The sequence below is a fragment of the Miscanthus floridulus genome, chromosome 10 (assembly GCF_019320115.1).
Source record: "Miscanthus floridulus cultivar M001 chromosome 10, ASM1932011v1, whole genome shotgun sequence".
In the NCBI taxonomy this organism is placed as follows: Eukaryota; Viridiplantae; Streptophyta; class Magnoliopsida; order Poales; family Poaceae; genus Miscanthus; species Miscanthus floridulus.
Window position 1 is genome coordinate 64878117 of NC_089589.1, and position 20101 is coordinate 64898217.

Below are 20101 nucleotides of genomic sequence, written 5' to 3' on the forward strand. Positions count from 1 at the left end.
AAGTATCAATATAATCGGACCGTGGGACAAATGCTATAACTCTAATTAGTATGTCTATTGTGACCCCTGATCATTATACTTGCTAGGACCTAATTAGTATTGTTGGTACATAAATTATGTTGGGGCATTTATACAGAATCTCTAGATGGGCAATAATGTAAAATTAGTTTTGTAGAAAATTGTGTGTATAATTGGTTGATAGAAGGGCTAGCGCCTGGACATCCCGCACCCCAATGCCTGCATCGCATCCCACACACTCAGTCATGTTCCCAACCATCGCCAGCGTCCGGAACTGTGGCCCGCGCCCCCCACGGCAGAACCGCACCCCCATGCCCATCCCACGTCCGCACGGTGGAACTTCGACCCACACCCACACGGTGGAACCGCGACCCACACCCACCTGCTCCGCCTACGGATGCACGCCGCGGAGGTGTCTACAAGCCTCAGGCGCCAGCACATGAGCCACGGTGGCGCCTCAGCAGCAACAGTAGGTGGACGGCCGCTTGCAACACCTGATCTATCTTTGAAACATTCAGATAAAACATTTGCAACATAAGTCCAAAACAGATGAAACACTTGAAACATGCATGTGTGGCCACTACAACATGTGCAGCACCAAGATCTATTTTTAAAACATTCAGATGATACATTTGAAACAAACGTCTGAAACACATGAAACGAATTAAATATAGGCGTGCAACATGCGTATATTGCGATTGCAACATATGCAACATCCAAGATCGATTTTTGCAACATTCAGATAAAACCCTTGAAACATAAGCCTGAAACACTTGAAACACCGCGTCAAAAACTGCGGCCATGGCCTACCTGGTGGGGGACTCCAGTAGCCAACAAGCTCGGGTCCAGGGGGAACGTTGAGAGCAAACGGCCTAGTGTGCGCATGCCTCCCCTTCCTACCGCGTGTCTTCGGGCGGCCATGGGAGACGAAGTCCAGACCGGCGCCAACCTCTCCTGATGGCGCCGGGGTGGTGATGGCATGGTGTCCGCCATGGCCGCGACGACCGAGATGGATGTGGGGCACCAGTGGACAGTGGCGAGCCGCGGGATGGTGGCGCGGCGTGGCCGGCGCTGGGGTGCGGCGCGGCAAGGGAAGGGTGCGCATGCGCGGGGCGGGCGCGCGGTGGGGGAAGGGGCGCACGGGTCAGACGCCTGTGGCCAAGCATTAGCATAGATTTAAAAATATGTTGCTATACATTTAATACATAATTAGCTACTATCATAAAACAAACTGAATTAAATAGACACTCTATAATGTTATCGCATTTTTTAAAGTAACGAGCATAAAGGAAAACACGTGGCCCTAACCACCGCCTCCCACAAGTGGTTCCCATGGTAAAAGTCCAATAGAAGCCTCCTGGGCTGGCCCAGCTCAGAGGAGCCGTGCGCTCGTGTTGGAGCATGATGGGTCGCCAGATATATTGCCGTGTCTTAACGACTCCTTTTTGTGCGTATGTGTCTAGGCTAGAGGCTGGGCCAAATATATTGCCGTGTTGTGCAAGAAGACTATTTACTTTTTACTCATTTACGATATTGATAACCTTACGATATTGATTTTTTTGAACAATTTGATCTGCCCCTGTTTACTCCACATAGTAGGCCTTCTTGCTGTGACCACACCTACAATATTTTTTCATGGCTCTTGTGTCCCTTCGGTTCATCAAACTGACTGCTTTCATATGCCTTGAGTATTTCACTTCTGACGAATTGGCTAACCAATGAACTAACAATTTATATTGTTCTATTTCCCTTCCTAATATGCTACTTCATGAAACAATCAACAGCAAGGTGCCAGCCTGAAATCATCTCTACAAGATGACATTTCAAGGCTAATATTGCTGTGCCATTGAGAAACTTTGATTTCTATCAGAAATTCTTCAATATCCTTTTTATCAGAACTTGTTCAATTTCTAACCTTTCTTCTCTATATGCTCATAACAGGCGTGTATCTTAAAGGTTTTATCATCACTATGCATCTTATAATCAACAAATATGGTACATATATGCATGAAATAATATACTATATTTAGCGCAAATTGGAATTCTTGCTTGCGGCTGCAGCAACGCTGGCTAGTATGGAAACCCTTGCGCCTAGTAATGCAGCTTTCTCCTCATGGAACTCAAGCAACCAAATGTGTATATCAAGGTAAAACGCCAGCACACCTTTCGAGTTTAAACCACCAAAGACCAGGAATTGTATGCATATAGTAAAGCATGAGTTTGGCCCAGCTACCCAACCAATTACATCTGGTTTCACACAAGAGCCCCATATATTGCAACGACTCTGCTAATATATATACAATATAGCCATGACTATTTATCTCTCAACAAACAACACAAGGAGAAATATTCAAATAATTCGAGACCACGACCACATGAAGCACAAGACAGCATTAAGCCGTTACGACCTTAAACACCAAACGATCCTTTCGAGTTGTAATAAGGTAGATACACAACCAACACAGTAAAATATATGAAACCAGAGAACTAGAGGTTCCCGATGGCACCCCTTGTATTGCCATTATGTCATTGGGTCACTGCTTACTTTATTATGCAGGAACGACAATCAGAAGTCAGCAGATATCATCGGCTATTATCTGCTTGTCAGTTGACGAAAGGAAGCCAGCAGATACCGTCTACTATTATTCAGCTGCAACATTTCCACCGCCGCGTCCAACAAGACCTATCAGCAGATAAACTTGTTTAGATGCTATCATAACTTCACAGGAAAGCGGGTACAAATTCATTGATTAGAGAAGCAAAATTAGCAATTGCATTTCACTTCAGCATAACAACCGATCAAAAGTTCAAGCAAGGTTTCATTCCTGCAACTAAACATGACATGTATGATTTATCTATTCCCCTGATGTAATGAAATAGAAACTAGTAAAGCATTCAGACCTGCTAAAGATAATACATTAGGATCTGCATAACAAGGAATAGAAAAAAATTATATATTTGTAATGAAAATAAATCTGTGCATCTTGGTGGAGAACAAGCACCTTGTCATTTTTTTCTATTAAACAGTGAGCAGCCTTCTGTGTTTTCTCAGCTAAATAATACAGAATAAAAACAGTTGTGCAACAGAGAACATCAGAACAATAGCCTAACACCTCAAAAAATATACAAGCGAGGCACCACAAAAGGGAAGAAACTGGGAATATTAAACACTACAGCAACAAATATTTTCTTCCTAACCACATATTTTCCCTCAATATAAGATAACAGAAACTAACTTAAAACTGAAAAGACTCAAGCAATCTTAAACGCTGATCACAGTTGGCACTGATTTATCATCAACAACTATAACCTATCAATTGTATAAGCGCTCATATAAGTCTAACTGGGATTAAAACAAGATGGCCCATCATTAACATGATTCATTAACACAAAATAAAATAATCTGACAAAAGAATAAACAATTATATCTTTCTTCTCTTGGATACAATAGTCAAAATTATTCTTTCCAGCATTGAAACATATATACTAGGAACAAGAATAGAACTGTTACGTTCTCAATGGTCACATAGATCCAGTATCGCTAAATTCATAATATCTCCGCCTATTTTTTATGTATACAACACATGCAAGTATCCTCTATTTTTTACAAGGAATATTTCATTTTGATAGGACAACGCTTTGACTGAAAATTACTCCATTAATATATTAATTTATGTGATACAAAATTATAACCATGATACAGTATTTTTAATACGGATTCAACAACATCAATCTTGGGTCATAAAATCTATGTATTAATAGAGTATAATTGCTGGTCAAAGGCATGTCCTAACAAAACATAGTAAGCCTTGTAATTTTAAATGGAGTTAGTGGAAATTAGGAATTCAATCAGTATTGAAGACCATGTCAATGACCCATGTGCAAAACAACCAATATTTAAAGACAAGGGAGTATTAAACTATTAATCACAAACTACAAATAACAAACCTGAAACCTCTATGTTCAAAACAAGGACACATTCTAGGAAATATAGGTAAATTCCAATCTATTCATCCATGAAACACAATAAAATATTCTAGTGCAGCCACCCAGTTCAAAGGTTACAGATAGCGAAGTTTACTAATACAAATTTCATAGAAAAACTCATGAAGGTGCATCAAGATGAAACAGAAAACAGGGCACAGGGTGATGTCAAATCATATGATGTAAGCACCTGCAATGTGAAAACCTGTGTAGGGATAAACAGTTGCAGAGACATCAGCCTCAAACACTTTTTTGAACTTCATTGACTTGAGATGAACCGCAAAGACCCCAGTTATTGTCCATAAGAAAACCAAATCATCATCCTCAACAAGACCCAATATCCTGACAGGAGGCCTTCCACATGAACCATTATCCGGTGAGGGCAGAGACGATACATCCAACGGCAGGAATCTATCCAACTCAATGATCCTGCGCAGTACCCATCCTGTAACACCCTCAGCATCAGTTTCCCATGCCCATAGGCGCAGGTTAAATTTTGCCAGAGCAGCAAGACCTAGACCACCATCCTCTGTTTTCATGATGTGGACATTCCTCCTGTATATATCATGTGTCTCTGGTGGACACTCAATATGATATAACCTATGTGTGACCAACTCAAATGCAAGGATATGCTTTGACTTCAACGGCCAATACAAGATATTCCTGACAAGGATGCTAGGCCTGAAATCAACATCAGATGGTATTGGTGAAGATTCCATCATCTCCCACCTGCCACTTTCTGATGAGTATCTAGTGGCATAAGCATAGCGGGTGCTGGTGAAAACCCATACTACAAAAAATGGACAAGAGTGGCAGTAACCATGGTCAGCATGGTTTGCTGCGCAAACCACAGCAGCATTGCTTTCAGGCACATTCCCATAATTAAAACGAGGATCCACATCAGACGGGGCTTGTATTAAGCGCTTGTGGCCGTTTATAGGGTTCCACACAAAGACCTGATGCCATGTTGAATCAACAAGGAGGACATGGCCGTGGCGGCAGCCAAGGACATTCCAGTAAAGATCAGGTAGAGAGAAAGATGCTGCAGCAACACGGTTAGGAGGATCCCCAGCAGGGAGAAATCGAGGGATGCGAGTGGAGTTGGTGAAGACACCAAGTAAAGGTAATCCATGGAGTGCCTGAAAGCGATGGAGGAACCGATTGTCGACGATGAGGGAATGCCAATGCTTGCATACAAGGGAAGAACGAAGGAGGTAGGAGGGGTGTGGAGGGAGGAAGAGAAAGATGCTGATGAGCAAATCATCTGGAAGCGTCATGATGATGCAGGAAAGGGCAGTGCGGCTTTCCTCAAAAGGAAAGCCTAGGAGACAGATAACATTTTCTTCACTGCTAACAAGACGCAATGCTAATGCTGATATGAAGTTGACAACACCTGTTGCAAGATGAACCAAGGAACCAAGATGGTTCACCACCTTCCCTTGACTTCAAAGTTCAAAATCAAGGTGATTAAATTGGCAGCAGTAGGCAGAGATAGTGTAGAGAGGTTTGACTATTCCACCTATTCTTGGAGCTTTGATATATCTTGACTCAATTTCCATTGATCCACAAACACAAAAACAGTCTCTTCAGCCTCTTCATCAACTAATGGTACCACTTTCTTGATGAAAGTCGACCTGCACATAGATAAATTCTGCAATTGTTACTGAGTAGGTACCAAAAGTGCTTAATGCAAAATCGACAAAGATACAGACCCATTTTTTAGGCAACGCTCGACCCCACTTCCATTAACCGGGAACAGAAATACATATGTTTCCCAGAAACAGAACAGAACTAGCACAACACTACCCTTAACGAACTATGGCTAAACTATCTGCTTCTGGTAGAAATATTTGGCTAATGCAACCTATCAACCCTTTGAACAGTAGCGATGGACCCACAGTCTGAGCCCAGGTACAAACCTAGTTGACTTACGCAACTTAAGAACCCTTTGAACAGTAGCAAAGAACCTACAGTCTGAGCCAACAACTCGTTTTTTACCAGTTACTACACAATCTTGGCTTTTGGCTATTGTGAACCACAGAACTGAACAGAGAGAGGGAGGGAGGGAGCGAGAGAGTTGAATGTGAAAAATGGAGATGAGGTGTGGAATGCAAAAAGTCATGCCCACGGGACATGCAGGATGGCAGCGACTGTTCTCTGTTCCTTATTTTGCATGTATGTAGGGTTAGGCTAGCTAGTGATCTACTTATTTTTTTAATTAATTATAACTAGTAATATTAAAAAAAAAATAAAACAAGGGATACAGTATCCTTTAGGCTATGTTATTTATTTGCAGTGGAATATGGACATGATACTGTTTGAGTTCACTTCCTTGCTACCAATTACTGGCCATCTCTGGCAGTGTCTCTATCGTCAGATTAACTTCCAAAACCCCCTCTCGCTAACCTAGTTTTCTTTGATTAATATGAGTACTTACTACTTAGTTATTCATTCAAAGTTTTTTATTAGTATAGCTATATCTTTAGATCGATCCATGTGCCTTTATCTTAGATCAGTCGTTTCAATTTAGCAACCACGAATGGTGATGGGTTTAGATCAAGTATCATCCCCAAACATATATCTATTTCAACACTACCTGGATAATACAAGGCATAACAACTAAGGGGCTGTTTGGTTCCCGGCCTTCGTTCGCCACGCCACGGATACGCTCGCCACAGAAAATCGGCCGCTGTTTGCTTTCCGCGTAAGGTGAGGCTTGCCACAGAAATAGCAGTTCATTTGCGTCAGCTTTTTTGCCACAGGTGCGGCGAGCTTTTCCTCCACCACAATAGTGTGGCGCGCCACAGCCTGGCGTGGCTTCCAACGGCGGGCAACCAAGCAGGCCCTAAGTTCTTCTCCCCTCCACACCTTTCTAATGTTGGATCAACATTCTTTACATTCGCTATTTGGCCAAGCTTACAATTACAAACAGTGGTAGAGTTGGTGACTTGGTGAATTTGCACACCTAGGGTCCCATGCAACACGGATACAGATACATGTATCGGTATCGGAAGGATACGGATACATGGATACATTAAATTAGGTAAATAACCAGGTATGTTGAACTTCTAAAAGCAATAGCAGCCTACTAGTGTGTAGGAATCCTGAAATTACATAGTATTTTCGCAAAGAATAGAATGAAATGACAATGACTGACCATTTTTTTGCACTGCATATCACCAGAGCAAATTATTATTGCAATTAAAGCATCCAAGTATTTGCGGTCTTCCAATATTGAAGATTTTCCAATGCAGAAATCCCCTAATCACTCGCGCTGGCTCGATACGGCCCTCTTACTCACGGCTGGGAAAAATCAAGACAAACCAGGAGGGAAATGGAAAAATCAGGAGGGGAAGACACTGGATACGTGGATCAGTACGGAAATGAACAAATCAATCAAGAGAGGGGACAGATCGATTGGAAGAAACCCATTTCTGCTCGTACTTGCCGGGGGGGGGGGGGGGGGGGGGGGGGGCGCAGCTCGTCGCGGACTGGCTGGCAGGCGGGTCGTACTCGCCGGCGTCGGGCGGATCGTGGCGGCCGGGCGTCGAGTGGGGGGCACTGGGATCTGGGGCACGAGGGAAAGGGACACACTCACACACGCATGGGTGAGGGGAAGGCTGCTGCTTGCGGCTTGCCAGCTTGAGTGGGCTAGGCCGCCGCATCGAAAGGCCTTATAGTACCCATTGCCTGCTTGAGTGGGCTGGGTCGGGATACAGGCCGATACTTTTTTTTTATTTCGAATCTACTACCATTCTACCATATTCCCGTATTCCTGGTTTTTATACCAAATAAATTCGGCACCTCAGCTGCCCACGTCATTACTTCAAAGGAACCGTCCTATCTACGAGCAATCGATCGTATTCCTAGTTTTTCATATCAAATTCGACGCCTGGGCTCGCAACCTCATAGAAACCGTCCAATACAATATATGTTGTTCGCTTGAACTTATCAGTCCGGCTTATCAGTCATGGTACAATATTTTTCTCTCACAACAAAGCAACCACAAAGGTCAACTCGGCACAAATTCACCACAAAAGATGGTTAATACAAATTTCCCGGTGCTCACCACAGATCGGAGCTCCCGGACTACACCTAGCCATCTAGGATTTGCAATGAATCAAAATCGAAGAGTAACAAATTCAAATCCAAGAACTGACAAGATCACAAGTGCTCAAAGATCTAGAAAATATAGTTCACAAGCTTTCTCACACATCCCTCAACCAATTCTTTTCACCAATCGAGGAGTCAATCACTAGATGCACAAGAGAGGGAGAAAGGGGGGCTTGAGATGAGAGCATATAGCGTTCTTGGTGTGTGTTAGGTGGTGGTGGTGGTGTGTAAGAGCTATGAGGTGAGAGGGTGGAGAGGAATATATACTCCCAACACAATTCTAGCCGTTATTGTGTATTCTGGTCAAGTATTGGAAATTTCGATACTTAAAAGCATTTTGAGGCTGTATGCAGTGCTTCGTGTGAGAAGTCAACAAAACTTCGAAAATTCCGACCAAGGTCCAGAATTTTCGACCTAAAAACTTCAAATAGGCCAGTGAACCCTAGATGGGAAATTTCCTCAGGAATTCTGGCTGCGCTCGGATTTTTTTTTAAAGCTCTAAGTTAGTAGTATGTTAAGTCCGAGTTTTGGTTAGTGACCAAAGAGCACTTAACACCTTAAGGATAGTTAATGTAAGTGTGGTAATATACTTTTCTGTAGTTTGATTTCTCGTTTTCTCGGTACAAATTGGGTTTCCAAAAATTATCAATTACTTGCGGATGAATACTTATAGACAACTAAATTGCATAGAATATCTGAATCCAAATTTGAAGTTGAACTATCCGTTTTGTATTCACCTTCGGGAGTATGGGAATTCAGGACTATGCATTTTGTATTCACATATGAAAATATTTGAATTTATATGTCATATATAAGATGCTACTGTATTTGGATTTGCCTTCGATCCATTTTCACCACTACCTAAAAGCTAAACCCCCTTTTTTTTTTGTTGATTGATGTCTACCTAAAATCCTTTTTCTTTCCACATTTGGCCATTTGGGCCTTGTTTAGTTCCCTTCAAAATTCCAAGTTTTTTCACTCTCTCTCCATCACATCAATTTTTAGCCGCTTGCATGGAGTATTAAATGTAGGTAAAAAAAATAACTAATTACACAGTTTAGTTGGAAATCACGAGATGAATCTTTTGAGCCTAGTTGGTCCACGATTGGATAATATTTGCCAAATAAGACGAAAGTGATACTATTCATCCGGTTGGAAAAAGTTGCAAACTAAACAAGGCCTTGGGCAAATTCCCTGTGGTCGAAGCGATCAGGAGGCGGCCAGCACCGTACAAGTTGTGGATAGCACGGTTTCCCCTTCTGGGCACGCCGTTACACCGAGTGGCCAGCATTTACTCCCACTCGGCCACTCCTCTTCGCCCGCCGCGGTAGCCATGGCTACGTCACGCGTGCTCCGCCGCTCCGGACCACACAAAGACAGAGGGAGAGAGAGAGAGAGAGAGAGAGAGAGAGAGCAGAGAAAGGAACGACGAAAAAAAAGCGCCGCGAGCCACCCAGCCGGCCGGCGACTCGGCACTGAGGACAGGGGAAGAGGGCGAGGTCGTCCGCCGCCGGTGCTCTAGTCAGCGACCGTCGAGCAGCACGCAAGGTGAGAGTTCCTTCTGCTGCTCCGTTCCCTTCACCGGCCGTCGTTGCTTTGCTTCCCCCGCGCGTGAGGCGTGAACCCCTCGAGCTGCGTCCACTTCCAATGGCCGCTGCAGTCCAGGAGCGCGATGCCGCCGCCGCCGCTCGCGCCCGTGACGCCCTGGAACGCGCGGCTGTGGTTGGCCCTGATTCTATTTGCCAAACCCTAGGACAATCCTTGCCTTATATATGCTTGTACTGTTGCGTCTCCATAATCTTACAATTCCTAGGCTATTCCATTGCCTTACCTCAGCGAGCAGATCAATGGAACTCTTTCTCTCTCTCTTTTTTTTTTCCAATTTAAAATTTAGAAATACTGTTGTAATACTGCTCCATATTGGTCGGATTATTAAAGCTTGCTGATGCAGGTTGCCATCTTATCCAGATATCAGCATTTGAGGCTAAAAAATGGAGCTCTGTACATCTTGTATCTGGACTTCAGCACAGTGGTCTCACACAATGACGACCAACCGACGAGCGGCATACCATGGATTTGCAAATTCAAGTTTCTCAGCGCCCCAAAGGAGAAGGCGAGCAGCGCTCTATGTCATGAATGCCGCATCGACCGGTGCTCCAATATCATCTCAAAACATAACCCAACTTCCACGCACCAACGGCGCAGCTATCAAAAGTATATCCAGCGACAAACCCAGCAGTGCAATGGAGCAACTTGATATTGAACGTGGTGTCTGTATTCCTTTCCGAAAGTACAGTCCAGAAATGGTACTGGAATCTGCATTCTTTTATGTTTATAGAATTGGTTTGGTTAAAAATTGTTTCAACTGTGTTCATTTTTCTACAATTGCTAGGTCAGGAAAAGAGTCTTGGATTCAAGAGGTTCCATACTGTCCCTTGCGAGTCGGGGAGTGGAGATAGTTTGGAAACTTGGATTTTACTGGTCATCTCTTGTGTATGACTTCTTGGTTGGACGGGATGAAGAAATTGTTCCATATCGTGCCCGGCAGCTCCGTAATCTTTTATGTGATCTGGGCCCATCTTTCATAAAAGCTGGACAGGTCATAACATTTAATCTTCATTATAAAGGATACATCTGATTGTACAATTCGAATTCATTGATCATATATCTTTACAATTGTCCTAACTTTCTTTGGTTCTGTTCTTCAGGTTCTAGCCAACAGGCCTGATATTATTCGAGAGGATTATATGAATGAACTTTGCATCTTGCAAGATGATGTCCCTCCAGTCCCTAACCAGGTATCGTCTTACAACAGAAAGTACCTGCAAATAGCTCTTTAGGATTTCATATATTAGAGTTTGCACAGATGAAAGCAGGGTGATTAACCGAGTTTTGTTTTGTTGCTGAATACTTGGTAGGTGGCTTTTACCATAATTGAGGAGGAACTTGGCCAACCTCTAGAGAGATTGTTCAGCAAAATTTCATCAGAGACAATAGCAGCTGCTAGTTTGGGCCAAGTTTACCGTGCCACACTTAGAGAAACTGGCGAGGATGTCGCTATTAAGGTTCCTATATTTACTTTGTTTCTGTTATCTGTACTTCCTTATTATTACATTTATTTACTCATTTTCTAACTAGATGCATTGTTTTTTCTAATTATGGTCCTTAAACAAGGATGGATATAAATATATTCTGTAACCTTTGATGATCATATTCTTTGTACAAATTGTGCTCTGGAAGTCATACTTTTCTTTTTGGTTTATGTCATTGACAATTTCAGGTTCAGAGACCAGGAATTGAACCAATAATATACCGAGATCTTTTCCTGTTCCGCACTTTGGCTTCATTTTTGAATGGGATTAGTCTTCAGAAACTAGGGTGCAATGCGGAGCTTATTGTTGATGAATTTGGTGAGAAACTTTTGGAAGAACTTGATTACACTCTTGTAAGTATTTTCTCAGCCTTTGTACTGTTGTCAATTTTAACGAAATAGAATTAGCTATTACAGACTTACAGTTCACATGTTCTTAACATAGAGTGCAATGATTATGTTTCAACAATGATTCCTTTATATTTCTTTCTCTTTCATAAGTGTATAGAATGCTGCTGATTTTAGTTCCTGTTTGCAATATTTTAGGAAGCTACAAATATCGAGGACTTCCTAGAAAATTTTAAGGATGATCCGACTGTCAAGATACCTCGAGTGTATAAGCAGCTTTCAGGTTCCCGTGTTCTGGTGATGGAGTGGATAGATGGAATTAGATGTACGAATCCACAGGTTTGACCATTCATATCATTGTTTATATTTCAATGGTGCAATAGTTCATTGTGATTCTGTAGCAGCATTGATTTCAAATTCACTCATGCAGGCTATAAAAGAAGCTGGAATTGATGTGGAAGGTTTTCTCACAGTTGGAGTGAGTGCTGCTTTGCGTCAGTTACTTGAATTTGGTCTTTTCCATGGAGATCCACATCCTGGAAATATTTTTGCAATGCGTGATGGTCGTATTGCTTATGTCGACTTTGGAAATGTGGCCGTTCTTAGCCAGGTCTGTAAAATGCACTTTTGTAGTGGTAGAATTCTTGGCACTTACAGTTTATTACATTTTCATTGCTGCTTTCCTGTCTATATATACATTTTGTGCTTGTAGTCCTGCAGCCAGCAGCAAAATCTGTTATTCCCTCCGGGTTGTGAACCCATGTTTGCACTGTTTCGTATTTGCATATTATATAAGGAAACAGAAGTTGTTAACATGTTATTTCATTGTTTGTTCCTTGTGCAGCAAAACAAACAAATCCTAATCGATGCTGTTGTTCATGCTGTTAACGAAGACTATGCTGAAATGGCAAATGACTTCACTAGGCTGGGTTTCCTTGCTAGTGGAACAGATGTAGCCCCAATTATTCCAGCTCTGGAATCCATTTGGCAAAACTCAGCTGGAAAAGGCTTGGCAGACTTCAATTTCCGGAGTGTGACTGGTAATATTGATTTGCATAGCATTGTTTTATTTTACTGTACACAAATTGTCATATTCTGAATTTGCTGTCATGTTATTTGTTTAGCAGTTGGTCATATGAGTTGTGAAAATTATTATTTTTACCGCATTTCAGCATGTTTGCTTATCCATGCAGCCATGCTTAGTGCATGCATTTTTTTTCTTTTTTCAATTTTAATGAGAAATGCTTAATGCAACATGTTATATATTAGATGTCTTCAAAAAGAATAAATTACATCCATCATACAACAACTTGTATGGTTGTATCACTCTAATCCACCAACTTGCAAAATGTGAAAATGAATACATCAGCTTATCATATGTGTGCATATACGGTCACATATAACTACCAAGTGTATTTAGGCAGGCCACGTGTAGCTAGTACGATTTGTATGAGACAAAGGCCCAAAATGCAAAATTGCATTACTTTGACGAAAATGTTCCTATAGCATTCCTTTGACAATGATGCTGATCGCTGCTGCTGACTTGTGCTGCATCCCTGCTAATCTTTTTCAAATAACGCCTAAGTTGAAGACATGATTGTTCTTATTGTCTCATTGTCAGTTCACTTCATTTGCAAGTTGCAATGAGGCCGGTGAATAAATAGATTAATCATGTTTCTCTCCCACGTAAATAGATTAATCATGGTTTGGACATGTGCAACGGAGACCTACAGATGCACCGGTGCGTAGTGGAATCCTAAGTCAGGATAGTAACGTGAAGAGAGGCAGAGGAAGACCGAAGTTGACTTGGGTAGAGGCAATAAAAGGAGACTTGAAAGGATGGAATATACCCAAAGACTTAGCCTTAGATAGGAGTGCTTGGAAGACAGCTATTCACGTGCCTGAACCTTGATTGTTTCTGTTGGGTTTCAACTCTAGCCTACCCCAACTTGTTTGGGACTTAAAGGCTTTGTTGTTGTTGTTGTCTCTCCCACGTAAATAAACACAGAGAATAAATGGAGGGAAGTGATTGCATCATTTATTTTGCAAATTCTAGAATCAATTCATCCAAGTCTTGTCCAAGCAAGGATCATGAGGAGATGATGCGAGTAAAATATATCAAGAACATCTAGATAGCATAAAGAAATATATTGAATTGAACTTAATAATTCAAAATAGAAGTGTAATAATTCTTCAAGAATAATAGTAAATTAGAATGTTGTAATAATAGGATATAAGTGTATAATAATAAGGAGCAATATATGTAGGCAAAGCCTTTGTGCTGGTCGCGTGTGTGCGATTAATGCACAAGCACAACACGCAGCCCCCCTCGTAGGGGCTGTGTGTTCTCCAGCTGTAAAAGGGGCTTCAAGGAGGCTGATTGATGGCAGTGGTGGCAGTAGAGACGGTGGGCGTGACGTTGCCCGCTGGACGGTGGAAGAAGCTGGTTAGGCGGTGCCGGCAGTGGGGGAATTGACCGGTGAAGAAGAAAAAGGGACTGGGATTAGTGATGGCCGCGGCGGAGGTGGCGGTGCGTGACGGAAGCCAGTGGGATGTGGTGAAGGTAGGGGAACTCTTGCCTGTCTAGAGAAGCCTCCCTGAATTTAGGGAAGGTGGTGGTGGAGGGTGGCAGCAGAGGCGGCATGGGCTGCACCGAAGCCAGATGCGGAGGGGCGCAGCGGTGGGAGAGCACACGAGGCTGAAGATGCAGGGGAATACGAGGAGGCGGGTGAAGAAGGATTGGCCTTACGTATTAGAGGCTAATCATACGGCTGGTCCTGTGTTATGTAATAATGTGGAATTATTCTTGAGCTTCATGCTCACTGGGTATGTCATGCGAATCTCCTTGGCAACTAGATTGGGTAGCTATGGTTCCATCATAGTTATCATCAGAGAAGTTAGTGCCAAGTTCTATGCGATCGCCTGCCTCTCTCTGTAAGCAATGTGATATATATAACCGCTGATCACCCTGCTCCAATGCAATGGTTCAGATTCCATTTCATGCACGATCAAAACGATATCTAAACTTCAGAAAAAAACAATGAATGTGGGTTTATGTGCATAAAGCCAATTTATGTTCCATGCCATATTGCCAACTTATCACAGATGCTCCTTCGTGTGTATTTGGACCGTATATGATTGTAAATGACTGGTTGATGCATCTGTTTGCACATTTTGAAAGCTATTGGACTAAAGTGGTACAACCATACAAGTTGTTGTATGGTGAATGCAATTTACTCCTTTAAAAAATATCTGAGGGAAGATATACTTCATCATTATCTAATCAAAATCAAAATCACAGGGAAGTTCAATCAGCTTGTGTACAACTATCCAATCCGCATCCCAGAAAGGTTTTCTTTGGTTATTCGTTCATTGTTGACGCAAGAAGGAATCTGCTTTACACTAAAGCGTGATTTTAAGTTTCTTGAGGTATGGCATATTGGCATGTGCTACCATTTGAGCTCCAAACAAAACATCAATGAACATTCTTTGGTTACTAACATCCTTCTTGTATGTTTCTTCATATTTAGGTTGCCTATCCATATATAGCAAAGCGTCTGTTGACAGATCCAAACCCTGCTCTCCGTGAACGCCTGATTCAGGTAACTTGTTTAATTGACATAACTGGAAGGACTATGTGAACCAAATTCTCAATTTAAGCATCGGTACTGGAAAAGAAAATGAAACTTTATGCTGTGAAAATGGACAGTTTCAAATGCATGTTCAAGTGCATTATTACAAATGTTTATACCATGTTATAGTTTTTAGCACTTTGCTCATTTCCCCCCTGTGCAGGTGCTATTCAAAGATGGGGCATTCCAGTGGAAACGACTAGAAAACCTTATAGTTCTTGCCAAGGAGAATGTGTCCAAGATGAGCAGCAACCCCGCACTGAAAAAGAATAGTTTGTGAGTATTGGAACCACTGTCTTTCTTTTCTGTGTGTTATTCGTCCTAGAAGCTTCTGATCCAGTGAACTGTCAGGCAAGCTGTAAGAAATCGACAATTGGAGAGCAAACTTGATCTCACTGAAACAATAAAAGATGGAGCACGGATGTTCCTTATCGATGCTGGTATCAGGAGACAACTTATACTGGCCTTCACTGAAGACTCCAAACTGCACGTAGAAGAGGTACTCTGTCCGATCTTCCTGTAAACGGTGGATGTTCCTGTAAAATATATTTGATTGAGTGCTCAATGGATGACTGTAATTCGTTTCCTCTTTCGCAGCTTGTGGATGTATACAGACTGGTCGAAGATCAAATAGATATGCCTTCAGTTGCCCTTGAGGTTCTTCAAGGTAAGTTGATGAAATATTCAGATTCTGCTTACTTATTCCTGTGACATTGAAAGGCATTCTCTATGGTCTAATTGTGATAAATTTACTTATGTTTTTTATGCAGATTTACCATCTGTTGCACGTGATTTCATGCTTTCCTGGTGTGATTCCATCCTGTCAGATCGCCAGTACTAATGACCTATTACTTCTAGAAGAGTAAGCAAACAGATTGAATAGGGCCCTTCATGGTTATGGTACCTCGATATAATCTACAAGAAAAATGGCTAGACAAGAATTCCTCCTTGCTGTATACAGTTTGTTTTTTGTTTTGATTTTTGTATAGCAAAATATGCAATGTGCAGTTTTTTTTTTCTTTTCTTGATCTTGTCAATTTTTCTGCACATGCCATTTGTATAGTATAGCGCAAGGGATCTTGTATATAAAAAAATGAGCTCGTGATTCGAATCTAATAGAAATACAGATGTACACATTTTTTTTTTTGGATAAGGAGCACATATATGTATTAAAATTAGCAACATTTTACATGGAGGAGATCCAAGTTGATCCCAGGATACAAAGTGAAGTGCTTCCTTGACAGGACAGTAGTTTCCATGATCAGCACTGGTACATACAAACTGAGTATGCAACTTTCTGGCCTGTGAGACGAGAGAATGTGCTGTGAGGTTTTGAGCTCTTGGAATCTTGAACATATGATGATCAATGTTTATGTTGCTGTCAGCGAAGAGAGTTAGCAGAGGTTTAAGACGCCAATCTTGGTGAGAGCTGGGCATGGTCCTCTGCAACAGCTTCACTAAGATCTCATTATCAGAAAGTAATTGACTTGGCCAATATGTAGAAGCCGAACAACTTTGGCCGCCAGGGATAGAGCTGTTGCTTCAGCCATCAGGACTGAACTAACTGCGGGAGATTTGGCTTTGATGTATATTGCAAGAGGCTGCATGGAGTTGGAGTTGAAGATGAATATTCCCAAACCAGTGGGTCTCATTGTACCTGAAGTATCATCTGGGGACAAAGCTGCATCAGTGTAGCATCTGGGGCCTGTCAGAAGCGGAGTAGGAGCACTGTAGTTGAGTACTTGTTCATCTAGCGAAGTTTGTGGAGCAAAGCTTTATTGTTCTTCATCTGTAAAGAAAGATAAAACTGCTGATTGCAGGTCAGCCTTAGCTTCGTAGTGGACTTTGGCTATGGTCCATTTCTTATGATTAAACCTGTGGTCATTTCTTGCTTTCCAAATATACCAAAGGTTGGTAAAGATTTTGTGCATCGTTAACTCCTCGAGGAAGGATGTGAGAGATGGATTCCTGAACAGCATCGTCCTCATTCGGGAGCTGGTCCGAACGAAGCGGGGGATCTGCACTAAACCAAAAAAAGCTCTTGTGAAATCCATCTTACCGCATAATTGGCAATTTTGGTTAATGTGCTTTGTGAAGCGCCCGGGCATGGAACCTGTTGCCAAGGCTTGCCTAAGTAGTCTCCAGGAGAATGTCTTTATGCGTGGAGGAGGTATGGTTTTGTGTCGCCAGATGCGCTTGAAAAAGGTCGAGAGTGTGTGACGTGATTCTTCTTGCTCCATGGGAGGGAATGGGTGTGGTAACCTGTTGGTTTAGGATTTCGAAAGCCTCTTTGGTGGTGCAATCGCCTGAAGTCGCCGGGTTTCCATCGCAAGAGGTCTGGTTCCTGCGAATGGACAATGGGGACCTGCAAAATTCTTTGAGCCATGGTTGTGTCAAAGATGTCAAAATAAGAGATGCATTCCATTGGGGGTGAGAGAGGGTGACAAAGGTCAGCCACTGTGTACACAGTTAGCATTCAAATCAAATATATGTAGAAGCATCAAAGGCTTGTGCAGCGTGTCGATCGATGGCACATGATTGTACCGAGGAAATGGTTACTTCGGAACAAAACATTTCTGTACCTTTTCTCCATTATTGCGTTCTGTCCATGTTAGTTCCACGAGTAATGATCCAGTCACAAATTGAAGTCCAGGCCTTTTGATTTAGTGGTAGTTCCTGGGTTTGGTAAAAGTGATTAGAGGCGGAAACTTATGGTCGTACCCACAACGGGGATGTAGCTCAAATGGTAGAGCGCTCGCTTTGCATGCGAGAGGCACGGGGTTCGATCCCCCGCATCTCCATTGTTTCTCTCTTTTTTTCTTTCATCTCTTCGCTCTGCAGACCGTTGGCTGCGATTCCATTGCTTCCCCAGTTTTCCTGGGCATCCGCGGGGCTATCGTATCCACCGGCATCGTTTTTCTTTGCCTCCCTGTGCGATTGACACGAATCATTATTTTTTCTTTTTTCTTTTAAACTCAACTCGTAGAGCTCTGACTTCTAATAAAAATAAAAGAAGTTACAGTTTATAAGAAAAATCAGGTCTGAAAACCTTTACATTTTCTTAATTAACTAAAGAAAAACCAACAAAAACTCTAATATTGATAGTACCCTGAAACGACCAACCCAAATTAACGCACAACCCACACTGAGCTCAAAAACCTAGCTGAACAACTTCGATTTCTAGCGATGGGTGGTCCAAGGCTCAAAGTTACAACACATACCTACAAGAAAACTAACACTGTCCTAAGGCTGTCCGCACTGGGCAGCGCTAAAGCTGCCGGTACGCTACCGGTAGCGTACCGGCTGCATAGGAGACCGCCACAGACACGCGCGAGAGCAGCCGCTAAACACTGTAGCATCGCTGTAGCAACAAGAGAGAGAGTTGTGGAGAGAGAGAAAGGGGAGGGAGGGGAATAAAATATGGAGTAGCTGGTATAGAGTATGGGATAGAGATAACATGAGTGCGGGAGAAATAAGTATAGAGTAGAGGATCTCGATGACTAGGATAGAATATTCTTTTTTAGAGATGAAAATAGAGGTGAACAGGTGCGGATATCCTAAAGAGCTTACTAAATGTAATCATTGTTGAGCTATGCCGAACCCGGCCTGCAACGTAGTAGCTTCGACTTCGCCATGGCACAATCTTAGAAGGAACTAGTGTCCCTGCGTGGTGTGGGGCAACACAAAAAGTAGAGCCTAATAGAAAATAAACAAGAGTGCCAAGCGGTGACCAATGAATAAGATCTCTGAAATGATCAACCTGTTCGGTTGGCTGGTTCGTATCGTTGCTGGTTCGTGAAGAAGTACTGCTGGCTAGTTTGTGTGAGAGAAAAATACTATTCCGGCTGAAAATTTACGATCGTTTACGACAAGCCATAGCCAAATGAACAGGCTGGATACCGCAAGGAAGGATGTAGCGCCCGAAGCGCCACCATTGCCCGTCTAGGGAATCTGAATAGGGCATTCACCAGAGAGTCCTAAAAAGGCCCCGTTCGCTTCACTGAAAAAACAAGCCGAAACACTGTTCCGGTTAATTTATTGTGAGAAAAAATATTGTTTCGACTAAAAAACTAAACTAAAAAAGACGAATTATAAGAGAAACGAACACGACAGCGAGGGCTCCTCAATGACGCTACCAATGGGGAGAGAAACGCCCATGAGTGTCATCGTCAGGGCTCCGGTCACATCGGCCAAGCTTTAAGTCCAGAGCCATCCATCCACACAAGCGTCAAGGTGTGGCACGCCAAAAGGATGTCAAACCATGATGCTACACACGGCCATAGCCTGCCAACACCACGATGCATACAATAAATGGCGAAGATAGGGGGAGATGGAGGAGGGTCGTCCCCTAACTTTAGTACTTTTCTATTACAACCTTTAATGATCTAGCTAAACTATTATGTAATTAAAAGGTAAATGACCCCTATTAACATTTGGCCATCCTAAATGCAAATCCTGACTTTGACCGGTGGGGCCTCTGGGATTAAGAAAAAAATTTTGCTATTTTTTGTCTAAATTCGTGATTTTTGGAAAAACAGATTTGTCGGGGTGGTTTTATATCCCGCCGCCTCTACCCAACCGATTTGGCCAACCGTCCTTACATTTGTAGCAACCGGCCCAACCTCGCCTATGAAATGTCACCCACCGCCTTAAAAAAAGGCTGCTGTAGTAGTAAGCCACGTTCATCCATCAGTCGGCAACTTAAACGCATCGGCTGGAGATATGCTATGCTACCTCTGTCGCACTCCTGTGTTGTGTCGCCGAAAAGTTTTGGGTGTCACTGTCACACTCCGAGTCGGATCACCTGCAGACACTGATGAAACTCAAGGCCTTGGCGACGTCACAGCTCAGGTCAGGTGCTCCGACACTGATGAAACTCAAGGCCTTGGCGACCTAGACGTCGCTTCCAGGCTCG

The 20101-nt window shown here is 42.6% G+C and overlaps 2 protein-coding genes and 1 non-coding gene across 5 annotated transcripts; 2 read left to right on the forward strand and 1 right to left on the reverse strand.

Moving 5' to 3' along the window:
* Nucleotides 1–2182: 2182 nt before the first annotated feature.
* LOC136484804 (uncharacterized) lies at nt 2183–7440 on the reverse strand. Of its 2 annotated transcripts, XM_066481759.1 has the most exons (4): nt 7160–7440; nt 5522–5636; nt 4193–5445; nt 2183–2701 (listed from the first exon to the last, which is right to left on the reverse strand). In XM_066481759.1, the coding sequence occupies exons 3-4, from the start codon at nt 5277–5279 to the stop codon at nt 2661–2663; spliced, it is 1128 nt and encodes a 375-aa protein (XP_066337856.1). In that variant the 5' UTR covers nt 5280–5445; nt 5522–5636; nt 7160–7440; the 3' UTR covers nt 2183–2660. The 2 variants fall into 2 exon arrangements, with proteins under 2 accessions (XP_066337856.1, XP_066337855.1); XM_066481758.1 differs by having other exon boundaries at nt 4193–5636.
* Nucleotides 7441–9490: 2050 nt separating this feature from the next.
* Nucleotides 9491–17861, forward strand: LOC136486687 (protein ACTIVITY OF BC1 COMPLEX KINASE 1, chloroplastic-like). Of its 2 annotated transcripts, none has more exons than XM_066483649.1 (15): nt 9491–9663; nt 10084–10421; nt 10508–10714; nt 10824–10913; nt 11034–11180; nt 11396–11560; nt 11753–11893; nt 11985–12164; nt 12399–12594; nt 14856–14983; nt 15085–15156; nt 15350–15462; nt 15538–15685; nt 15784–15853; nt 15957–17861. In XM_066483649.1, exons 2-15 carry the CDS (start codon nt 10107–10109, stop codon nt 16025–16027), a joined length of 2043 nt encoding a protein of 680 aa, XP_066339746.1. In that variant the 5' UTR covers nt 9491–9663; nt 10084–10106; the 3' UTR covers nt 16028–17861. The 2 variants fall into 2 exon arrangements, with proteins under 2 accessions (XP_066339746.1, XP_066339745.1); XM_066483648.1 differs by having other exon boundaries at nt 9492–9663; nt 10067–10421.
* A 53-nt stretch (nt 17862–17914) lies between these two features.
* On the forward strand, nt 17915–17987 carry TRNAA-UGC (transfer RNA alanine (anticodon UGC)). The gene has a single exon. It is a non-coding gene; the product is annotated as a tRNA-Ala (tRNA).
* The last annotated feature ends 2114 nt before the right edge of the window (nt 17988–20101 follow it).

Coding starts and splice junctions, on each gene's coding strand:
- LOC136484804 (XM_066481759.1), bottom strand. CDS start 5,279: ATGACGCTTCCAGATGATTTGCTCATCAGCATCTTTCTCTTCCTCCCT. Junction 2,702..4,192: donor CACAGGTTTTCACATTGCAG/GTGCTTACATCA, acceptor ATCTGCTGATAG/GTCTTGTTGGACGCGGCGGT.
- LOC136486687 (XM_066483649.1), top strand. CDS start 10,107: ATGGAGCTCTGTACATCTTGTATCTGGACTTCAGCACAGTGGTCTCAC. Junction 15,463..15,537: donor GCACTGAAAAAGAATAGTTT/GTGAGTATTGGA, acceptor GTGAACTGTCAG/GCAAGCTGTAAGAAATCGAC. Junction 15,686..15,783: donor CCAAACTGCACGTAGAAGAG/GTACTCTGTCCG, acceptor CCTCTTTCGCAG/CTTGTGGATGTATACAGACT.